General features: G+C 39.0%; 1 protein-coding gene across 1 annotated transcript in view; it reads right to left on the bottom strand.

The window, feature by feature from the left end:
* Positions 1-1,843: 1,843 nt before the first annotated feature.
* The window catches only part of wipf2a (WAS/WASL interacting protein family, member 2a), a 32,767-nt gene continuing 22,674 nt past the window's right edge, over positions 1,844-11,936 (bottom strand). Inside the window, exons 6-8 of the mRNA XM_062437859.1 lie at positions 8,527-8,775; positions 4,908-5,009; positions 1,844-4,321 (exon numbers count right to left, since the gene is read on the bottom strand). Of these exons, the coding sequence (XP_062293843.1) occupies positions 4,278-4,321; positions 4,908-5,009; positions 8,527-8,775 (395 nt within the window). The 3' untranslated portion in view covers positions 1,844-4,277. The remainder of the gene's footprint in view (positions 4,322-4,907; positions 5,010-8,526; positions 8,776-11,936) is intronic.

Below are 11,936 nucleotides of genomic sequence, written 5' to 3'. Positions count from 1 at the left end.
TTGTATTACTGTTGTACATTTTTATTGTTTTATGCTTATTATGTATTTTGTCTTTTTTTAAATATGTTTATTTAGTTTTATTTCACTTATTATAGCTTTAGTATCTTTAATTTCATTGTCATAATCTGTATTTTTACTCTGGTGTCCCCAAAGGTTTTTAAGCTCACCGTAGCTTGCAGGTGTGTTGCTGAAGTTTAATGAAGGTATGCTGAGTTTGTTGGGTTAGGTAACACATCCAGCATGGCAGCAACTCCTGTAATACAGCCTAGTTTAGTTAGTCTGCTAGCTGACTGACTGGAGGGGAAAACTTTAATCAAGAGTTGAGCTGTTTAGTCTAGTATGAAGGGTTCATTTACAGCTGCTGGAGAGCAATTCTCCCTTTCAGCCACCAGGAGGAGCTGTAAGCTTCTGTAAACCACCTCCACCTTGTGTTGAAGTAAATCTGACACAGATAGTTTTTACTGCTGCCGTCAGCTACTTTGACTCGGTAGTAAATTAATCTACTAGCTGACTGGAGGGGAAAACTTTTATCAAGAGTTGAGCTGTCTAGTAGGCTAGGCTATGAAGGTTTCATTAATATTTGCTGGAGAGCAATTCTCCCTTTCAGCCACTAGGAGGAGCTGTAAGCTTCTGTAAACCACCTCCACCTTGGTGAAGTAAATCTGACAGAGAGTTTTTACTGCTGCCCTCAGCTACTTTTACTCTGTAGTAAGTTAGCCTGCTAGCTAACTGGAGGGAACATTATGCAGACGAAGCCACACAAAAGTCCAGCGTGGAAAAACTTCCAGAAAGTAAAGGATAATGTTGTCAGGTGTGAAATATGTGGAGCAGAGTTGAGCTATCGTGGTTTCACATGGTCTGCTGTGACGGTTACTAAGGGAGACGGACCTGACGCTAATCACCAAACTAGTACGTCAACGTTTATAACGTCAACGTTTATAACGGCTCCTCGAACGTTTGACAAAAGTCTTAGCAATGAGAGACGTAACGTTAGTTTTCTCTCTAACATTATTGTAAATGATGTGTTCAGTGTTGTTTATGTAGAAAAAAAAATCCATGCTGTTATATTTTTAGTGCTCTAAACCTGTAAGATGTGTTATTTTAATGAATGTGTTTCTGTAAAGAAATGAAGGCTGATTATCATTTAAATAAATACACGTTTTTGCAGTTAAAGCTTGTTGTTTGTAATTAATATTTCATATTATTTTGTTTAACACATTTAACCTATATGAATGTCGGCATGCAGCAAATATTCGGTTATTGGTCGGTTATACCCACCGGTAAGTCGACCCTGAAAAAACGGGCTCTTAGTGGATATCTGACACATTTACAGTCTTTGTAGCATCAAATTCCCTCTTAGTGTTTCCCTGTTGAGCTGTGGTGGAAGTATAGTAACAAAAAGAGACTTTGGCACTAAAAACACTGTAACGTTGAAACATAGAAGACTTGATTTGACTCATTTGGACAAATGAAGCTTCTTATTAGCTTCAGATCAACTTCTAAATACATTGTTTTTACACAGAAGGACTGTGGATTTTGTCCTCCATCACTTCCATTGTAAACATTATGAAGGGATCTTCTAATGGTCAGTATGAACAGGAAGAATCATTACAACAAGAAAAATAGTTTCAATGTTCATAGACTTTTGTGAACTTTCAATATCAAACTTAAGAAGTACAAGGTTTAGCTGATATTTAAACTGGTACTGTGATCATTATTCAGAGTTACTAACACACAAGCCTCTTACTCAAACTTTGCTTTTTCCACTTTTGTGAAGTATCATATGTGTTCATTTAAACACAGAATAAAGAGCAGAAAGAAGAGACGACAAAGCGACCGTGCATCAGGTACCCTTTTTCCCCCAACAGGAACATATTTATTGAAAATTATTTCAGATGATAAAAACATGGTTGATTAACATGAAATGACCACAGGGTTTCTGCTCTGAGAGTGGACAAGGTGAGCAAACATCCAGGACAGGAAGTGCAGTTACATTTATTGTTGTTGATTTTCTTGTGCTGCTGCCGTCTTCCACCTCCCAGACTCACCTTCACTACTTTCCTGCTAATTTTTTTTTTTTTCTTTCTTCAAATTTTTTAAATTTTACAAACAGGATCCCTAAAAAGTGTTGGCTCGTTGGCAAAACCTCACATCCATCCATCCAGCTCATTCACCCTTATGGCCAAACATCCAGAGAAGTGCTACAGAGAGTCCGCTCTATCAGACCAAAGCTCACCGACTGGAACATTGTTATAACTCTTAATCATTTCTCTTTCCTATATTACAAGCTTTTTACAACATAAAAATAGATCAATAACTATGATTACCATATTCCTTAATGTAAATATACAATATTTATTGCATTTTTCAAATAGTTTCTTATTTACTTAGTTGTCATCATCTTTCCCCCCCCCTATAAAACAAACAAAATAAAATAAAAATCACTGGTACCGATGAGAGTGACAACAGATGTGTGTAAGGCAAAAACCAGCAGGAGGCGCCGCAGCACTGAGAATGGAGAATTGATTTAACCTCAACTTACTTTATTCTTTTATTGTTCATTTCCCTGCATGGCATCTTTAGTTTGAATATGATGTAATTAGTGTTTTGTTTTGTTTTTTTTTAAAGTCAAGCTAAATGGTTCAGAATAACGAAAAGTGAAGTAAAAACCTCCATCTGCTAAAAAACAAAAAACAAAAAAATAGTTCTCTGGCACTTAAGTGTTCCTTCTTTTGTTTGTTTTTGTCTTTTTTTTGGTTAGCCGCTACCAACTACAATCTGTACAAACTGTTCCTTGCATAGCAATAAAACAACAAATCATCTTTCTCTGGTCTTACAGTCCTTCTATAAAAAAAGAAAAGAAAAGAAAAGAAAAGGCCCACCAGCAGCAAAAAGGTACAATTATGGATTCAGAACAGAGCTGAGCTTTTTTTATACCGACTTCCCTGCAAAGAGGAAATTCTGTGGAGAAAAAAAAAAGTGACAAATGATCCCTTATAAAACGTCTCCGAAACTCTGTAGCTAAAATCATTTAAACTTGGTCCAGTAAACAAATAATAATAATGATAATAATAATTTAGTGTTGGCCTAAGTGTTTTTGGAGAAAGATGCTGGCTATTATCAGACACATTAAAGTTTTGTGTTACATTAAACATGAATTCACTCCTGATCGCATGCTCGCATCTTCTTATAAGTGCATAAATGAGCGTCATGCACAGTGTCTCGGTTGGGTTTGAGCAGTGAAGCTGCCGTGCAACATCGCCTGAAGATGGAAACATAAACACCCCCCACTCCTCTCCCTCCAAAAAAATTAAAGGAAAGTAGAGAGAGAGAGAAAAGCAGGAAATAACCCCTCTCCGAATGTTAAAAAATAAACAACCTGGCGAGGCTTCTGTCATAACTTGGCAAGCTTTCCAGTAATGCATTTTCATCCATAAGGAATAAAAGAGAAATCCAAAATGTCAGTTTTATATATATATGTAAAGAACATCATCTATGGAAACTGTCCTAACTCTGTGCAGTTCACTTGACTCCACCCGCTTTTGGCACACTGAGACAGAAAGAGTTGGGATTCAAACGCACCCTCACCTGGCACTGCAGGAATGGCTATTTAAGCAAATAAAACAAAACAAATAATCAATTATAAGCTCCACATTCATTCATGGCATGTATCATCAGTGTGGGGAAGACTGTTGAATTGAATTCATCTGATGAAAAACTTCAAACTTCAAAAAGACAGTTTCCATTCGTAGAGTTGAATTCTTTGCACCCACAAATCAACGCTGACACCCCCCCCCCCCCAAAAATAACATATTCTGTTATTAAGCAAAAATCACCATTATTATCATGAATATGCATTAAAAGAAGAAAAAAAGATGGAATGCACAGATTTGGAAGTTTTCTAGAGTTTGGTCCTGATATGTAGTGTTGAACAGAAGCCTCTGCGTACAGTCAGCAGAGGAGGAGGAGAAGTCGTCGTGGTCACAGTGTGAAAAAAAAAAGAGAAAGTGTCGAGTCTGTTTCTCGAGTGTTTTTTTTTTTTTTTTTTTTGTTCTCTCGTGCAAAGACAGACGGTGACTGACGAGTAGTGTCAAACCTGCGTGGCTGTAGTGTTTCACGTTGCATTTTCCGCTGTGCTTCCAGCTGGTGGTTTAGTGTTAGTGTTGTTTTTGTTGGTTTTTTGTTGTGGTGGTGTGTTTATGGATTCGAGCGCTTCCCCTCGCGACCGTCCGTCGAGTCGGCTGACTGAGAGTTCAAGTCATGAGCTGAGGGTCCGTTCACCTGCTCACCGGAGGCGCTGGAGGAGCTACTCTCATCGTGGCTGAGGGTAGAAGGAGAGACAGAGAGGTTACTACAGGTCAGGTTTCACACTTCAAAAACAAAAACAAACACACACAGAAATGATTAACTATGAACAACACATTATAAATTCCACACAGCTGCTGTGACATGAAGACGTGATGAAAAGCTGGAAATGAGTAACAACTACACATATTCTCACAGCACTGTGAAAATCTTAAAGGATGAGTTCATAATTTTTTCAGTCTCCATTAAAACAACAGTCACAGTTTTTCTTGCTGGAATCATTCCTCATCAGTTGTCTCGTTTTCTGTGATTATGATTCAAGACAAAGAAAAACAGCAAATCCTCAAATTTGAGACCTTAATATTTGGCATTTTTTGCAAACTGATTGTGAAAATAGTCATAATTTACTGTTGGCTGAATGGTTGTTGCTGCCATGACACAACACAGTCTGATATTTCGTGACTGTGAGATAATTCATCTTCTTATTTCTTTGTTTTTATACTTTACTTTTGCTCTTTTATGACTTCACATCCATTTTTCCTCACAGGTCAAATGAAACTCAACCTCACAGCAGAGTTTAAATCAAACGAGTGCAGCCGTACCCTTGTTGTTCTTGCTGGGGTAGACCTTGTTAAAATGTCTGTACTCCTCCGGAGGTGGAAGGTCTTCAATGGGGTGGAAGTTGAACTTGGACTCAAAATCATCTGAAGAAAGAAAACAGACAAACAAATGTATTATTCAGCTTAAAAGAAGACTAAAAAGAAAAGATGTTACCAGTTTTTGTATCTGCTTTATGAAACTGACGATGAGTTTTTCTGATATTTTGCCCCTCTGATGTCTGCAAAGTACAAAATATACACATGTAGCTGTATAAAAAGGATTTATACTGATTAATATACGACATAATTATACTAATAGTTTGTCATGTAGTGTGCAAACCTTGTATATCTCAGGAAATCCCAATAGATCCAATGGAGTAACAAGTAATAGTCACAAGCCCTTTTTAATACTTTTTCATTGGTTAGCATTGATTTATGAATAATGATCAAATAAAAATGATTTAATATAAATATTATAACCCGAAACAATAAACTACAGAGAACATTTTGGCTTTTTAACTTCATAAAGACTTTTGAAGGAAAATGGACCATTCATGGATTTTATTGTGGTTTTTGTGGTTGACGATGATGACAGCAGCAGCATATTTTTCATTGTTTTGTGTCCATAGTTCAGCAGATTGGATTTTAAAAGGACACAATGACTGTGAGGTTAAACTGCTGACTCTCAGCTCATTGTTTTATGTGACTGTGTTTAATCTGCTCTACACTGCCTCGAAAATATCACAACCTCCGTTATATAACTTTGTCACAAGTGTTAGATAACCACATTTGAGGGATTGTTGCAAAAAAACAATAATAAAATGTACATATAACATTATCGGCCAATATATCGATATTAAATCTTTACTCCATAAAATCTGCCCCAAAAATTCAGTATCAGTCGAGCCTTTGGATGCATGTATGAGGAGTGAGGGGGAAAAACTGATTCTTATAAGGCATCGTGACGCAGACATAGAAAATTCTGCCTCAGTTCACAAAAGTCAACCAATCTCCTGGAACTTTTAGGAGAGCAAAACGAGTCCCTGCCTCTGTGCATATACTCTAACCCTAACCCCGAAAGATTCCTCAATGGGGCTTGAGTTGGACTCGATGCTAATTGGGGTAAACTCGCGTCGCCTCAGTGACGTCACGGTCAAAACTGTCGTACCGCGTTCCTATCAAAGTCCTACTCTGCAACGGAGACACAACAGCTGAGAGGACTTTCCTGCCTCCTAAAATAATAAAAAAATGTGACCAATCTTGGGCTTTATCCGAAATCACTCCCTTCTTCACTCATTCACTCCTCTGATTTCGTTGTACTGCTGCGCAACGACAATAAAGGCATCGAATTGAATTATCTGACTTGTTGTTATCAATTGATGAAAAACGAGCCATGCAGTAAAATAGATAAATGAGGATGTGATACGTTGAGATGCATCAAAGAACCGAATTCACACCACTTTTGGACCTTTTCCACAATACAGTTCTAGCACTACTCGGCTCGACTCGGTACCAGGAACTACCTTTTACATTACTTCATAGTTCCTCCTCAACGTGAGCGGGGTCGTCATAGCACGGCTGCGTTAAACTGCCGTGACTTCGTTTTATTCGCGACACAAACACATAAACAATGGAGGACATGGAGGCGATGGTGTACTTGCTGCTGTATGAGGCTTTCTGTCACACACAAAGGAAGAGAAGAGAAACGAATCACTGTAACGCTGTTGTTCGTATTTAAAAATGCCGGGTTTGATTCTTGTGTGGGACGGCTCATGACTCTTCCAGCGACTCTCTGACCAATCAGTGGCCGGCAGTCTGTTGACGTCACATTTAATATCGGCTCGGCTCGCTTGGAACCTCGGCAGAGCAGGTACTAAAAAAGTACCAGGTACCAGGTACTATCCCTGATGGAGACTCAAAAAACCGAGTCGAGAAGTATTAGAATTGTATAGTGGAAAAGCGCCATAATATGTGTGTATGTATCATCACATGTAGGCGCTCACCTTCCCTGACATGAGTCGCGTGTATCAGACGGAGATCTAGGAACTGTCTCTGCCCTCCTGATTTGTTCCAGTAAACCAGGAAATAAAAAGCGGCTGGTTTGCATAGCTGCTGCTGGATGTTTGACTATCGACACTCATTCATCACTTCCACCTGACTCATAAACTAAACAGTGTTAACAACTCCTGCGACTGCGGAACAGCTGAGAGGAGCTTATTAAAAAAAAAAAAAACAATCAATGAGGACACTAAGAGTAATATGGAGTTTAACAGCAGCTTTTAAAAACAGGAGCGCTGAGGTTAGTGAGGCGGGATAACTGTCACGACTCAGAGCGTCTCAGTTCATGCAGAAAACAGCAAGCAGCCTCAAACCTTTAATTTACTGACGACTCCGGCGGTTTTATTTTCCCTAAACCTTCTCCGAGTTCAGCCAGATTTTTTTTTCTTTTCTTTGGGTGTTCTTGGCACGTGTGCAGCGCTCGAGAGTGGAAGAAAAAAAAGGAGGCTGGCTGCACGAAAGTACATCAGTGACAGAAGCAGGGTGAGATATTCTGGGATGTGGAGGAGAAAGAGGGCAGAGGAGACGTGTTTCAGGTGTTTTTATATGTGTTTCGTGCTGTTGAGAAATCTCATGTGTGTATCTGAAGTCTAATAGATCTTCTTCTTCTGGGTGACATGTTTCTTCATTATTAAGAGTTTGGTCACAGTAACTTGTTAATGTCAAAATAAGTCAATCTGTGCAGACTCCTGATCGTATTTCAGCAGCAAACACGAATAAAACAGGCTGATAAAGACACAGTTTATCTACGTAGACTACTGACACATGATGGAGGCACCAAAATCTAAATCAGGACGGAGAAAAACGTGGTGGAAATCCTGAGTAAGTCCAATATTCTCTTACTCTCTTTTAGCTCTGTTTTTACTCTCTACTAACTCCTGAGGGAAATATTTGGCTCTTTAGCTGCTAAATGCTCCACTATGTTCACCAGCTAGTCTACAGCTATCTGTGTCTGTTTGCCGTTCGGTGCTGAGCAGATAGTGTTCAGTGGCTTTTTACAACTTTTTCTCTAAAAACAAGGCTATGAGAGCACTGAGAGTGAACCAGAACAGTAAAAGTTGCAGCCGGACAGCTAAACAATGAGCTGAAACTCAACTATAAAGCTCCGTGAAGCTCAGAGAGGAGCTGCAGAGTCACTGATAATACTCTCTGTAGGTTCATCAAACACTAAAAACTGCAGGATTCAGGAGTGAAGGACTCAGTTTAACCATCTGAAACGTTCTTCAGATGATGGAACAGCTTTGGAAACTCCAACAAAACACTCAAACTGATAATTGTGAAAGCTAATAAACATACTTCCAAAAATGTTGAAATATCTTTTTTAAATGTCTGAAATTGCTTTTTATTTTAATGTAGGTATTTTCCTTTTTCCAAATAATTGTTTAGTTGATTACTTTCTGACCGTGATGTACTCATATATACATTTAAAAAAAGGCTGTAAATGAGTGAAAGTAGCTAAATATTCATGTCTTTTAGTGTCTGTTGATGGTGAAAGCACAGATGATGAGGAGGAGGAGGAGGAAGAGGAGGAGTAATACGATGAAGGCAAAGCGGCCCGACTCACCTATGATGGACTTGGAGGAGGAGATGGAGGAGTGGCCGTTCCGGATGGGCGGGGGCGGTGGAGGGGGTCCGGCCGGGGTTCGGGAGGAGGTTGATGAGGAGGAGGAAGAGGAAGGAGGAGGCGGTGGTTTGGCTCCTCGGATGTGGGGCTCTGAGGCGTTGGAAGAGCTGTGGCCTCGGTACGGGGGCGGGGGAGGAGGGGCTTCACGGCCGTTGTTACGAGAGCCGGCGGAAGGGGGAACCTGGGGAGCTGCGTGGATCACACACACACACACACGATCAGGATGATGTCACTTCAAAAGGTTTCAGATGCCAATTAACTTCATTATTAATAAATCAATCATAGAAACCTTAAAAACACTTCAAACTAATTTCTGATCTTATTTCCAAATCAGGGATGTGATCCAGTTCCTGCTCAGTAAAAACACTAACTGAGCTTCAACACTAAAGAATCTCTTATCAGACCTTTTATCTTTCATTTCAAGAGCAATAAAAACATTTTTTTTATTTATTATTATTTTTTACATAAAAACTTTTTTAAATGTATTTTTCCCTTTTGGTTTGTCACCATTTCTAAGAGAGATGAAGATATGATTGTTTATTTATTTATTCATGAATATTTGAGTTTAAAGACCAAAATAAACTAAACTAAAGCCGGACTCATATATCGGTCAGCTGATTAATATCAGCCGATATCGACCAATCAGATATATTGGTATCGGTGAATATGTTGTCCAATATGTACAGATATATTTTTATTTTTTTAAGTTATATAAGACAGCATTTTAAGTTTATTTGACCCCTTTTCTTAATTCAAGTTTAATATATGCATATGTTGTTTTTGTTTGTAATTCATAGCTAATTCTAATTATTATCATTATTATTATTATAATTAATTTGTGTAAATTTTTAGTGCACTGGCGTAATTTTATAAAGTCATATTTAATATTAACCTGTAAAATATTATACCTTCATTAGAATTAGAGGATCATTACAACATAAAACTGTATATCTTTGTATTCTGTACATATAATATTATCGGCCAATATATCAATATAGCTAATTTTTTACTCCCTAATATCGGTATCAGCCCCAAAAATCCAGTATCAGTCGGGCTCTAAACTAAACTAAAAAAAAATTAAATACGACAATCATCATCATCAGATCAGCTCCGAGTTTCTACAGTTAAAGTTAAATTTGAGACATTTAAAGACGTTTTTAATAGCGCATAAAAATCAATTTAGTGGCCGTTCCACAGTCAAAGTCTAACAGATATCAAACCATCCATCAAAAAGTCAGAAACCCAAATATATTTAATTTACAATGATGTCGTGTCGTCTGAATAATCGATTGATGAACTCATCATTTCAGCACTAAAACACAGAATAACTACACATGTGCTGCAAATATAAAGATGTTTTGTGGCTTTATTTCATTAGATACCAAACGCCACATTTTATCCTCTAAGGCAGCATGAACACAAATCACCATCAGTTCAACAGCTTCTTATCTTTGGTTATATTTAGTTTTCTGATGTCAGGAATGAAAAACAGACACGAAGTGATGCTGCAACACAAGTAACACACATGTGCTCTCTCTCTCTCTTAAAGTCAGAATATATATATATATATATATATATATATAAAAAAAAGAGCTAAAAAATGAACAAAAACAGGAAAGACCAGACATCCTGACAGCGAACACAGTCACACACACACACACACACACACACACACACACACACACACACACACACAGAGTCACACACACAGAGTCACACACACACAGAGTCACACACACAGAGTCACACACACACAGAGTCACACACACAGAGTCACACACACACACACACAGCAGAGCGAGTGAAAGTGAAGAGGAATGCTGGAATATTCCACAGAGCTTCAGGAATGCAGAGGAACCAGGAGGCCTCGTGGCGAAGCGCTCCGATCCAATCACAACACGGCAGAGGCTCCGGCTAACAAGTGCCTTCCTGTTTTGTGTTGTGTGTGTCTGTGTGTGTGTGTGTGTGTGTGCGGGCGTTTGAGTGTGTCTGCGTGTAACTGCGCATGTGAGTGTGTGTCTGAGAGTGTGTGCGAGTGTGTTACTGTGACTGTGTGTGTGCATCTGTGTGTGTGTGCGTGCGTGACTGTGAGTGTGTCTGTGTCTGTGACTGTGTGTGTGTGTGAGTGAGTGTGTGACTGAGTGTGCATCTGTGTGTGTGTGTGAGTGAGTGTGTGTGTGTGACTCTGTGTGTGTGTGAGCGTGTGACTGTGTGTGTGTGAGTGTGTGTTTGTGACTGTGTGTGTGCATGAGTGCGTGACTGTGTGTGCGTATGTGTGTGTGTGTGTGTATCTGCTCTGAATTCTAATCATGAACATTTCCAGCGAGACGTAAATCCAAAAATAAAAATCGGCATCTGGAAGTTTTATCAAGTCAATTTCTAAAAACGGAGGCGTGTTTCCTTATATGTTCTCACACACACACACACTACACTACACACACACACACTACACACACACACACACACACACTTGACAGATACGAAGGCATCTGATGAATGTCGTCGTCCACGCTGCACCTACCCAACCGAGCCTCAACACGTCTGCTGACACACATCATATCTCTGCTCCACGTGCTGCCTGTAACTTCCTCCGCTGTTAATCTAACAAAGCAACAACGTAATAAACCCAAAATATGACGTTTATCTCTCAGTCCCGACAAACGACGACATGTTTAAACGTGCAGAAACTCGGCCGGCGGAGGTGAAACGAATCACGCCACCTGCTTTGCTTCTCTGCTCTACTTTCTCACTCGTCATGTGGAGGAATACTTGGCTTCGTCTCGGAGCGCTGCGTTAAAAAGGCCGGACTGAACTTTAAAAAGGTTGAAAGAGATAACAAGTCAAAACTCGCTTTGGTCTCGGTGTGAACATTCCTCCGCCTGAGAGAAGAGAGACGTTTGTTGTCTTCAAATCTGACTGAATATTTGACAACTTTAAACGACTGTTCAGGGTCTAATTTGACCTATTTTCACATTTGAGAGCAGTTCAAACAAACGAAAAGGGAAATATTTCAACTTTTTTTGTAGCGTGCTTTACAAATATTTATCCAAAATTTCAAAAAAGAATTAAAAAATTACCATAAAAGTGTTTTTTTATCATCTTTTTTCTCATAAAAACTAAAAAAAGGAACTCTTTCTGCTCTCTGAAAGCTTCATTAAGGATTAATCCTGTTTCTCTGATGAAGTCTTAATGAATGATTTGTGGTTCAGAAGTTTGTTATAGAGACTAATTATGTGAGGAAATACTGTGATGGGTCAGAATATGAAGATTTAAATCAACGGTCAGGATCCCAAATTAACCTAAACCCCCCCCCATCACTTATAGTGTGGAGAGGAGCTCAGATGATGGTT

This window comes from Scomber scombrus, chromosome 2, assembly GCF_963691925.1.
Source record: "Scomber scombrus chromosome 2, fScoSco1.1, whole genome shotgun sequence".
Lineage (NCBI taxonomy): Eukaryota > Metazoa > Chordata > Actinopteri > Scombriformes > Scombridae > Scomber > Scomber scombrus.
The sequence above is the reverse complement of the archived record's forward strand: the minus strand, read 5'-3'. Positions and strand labels throughout refer to the sequence as shown.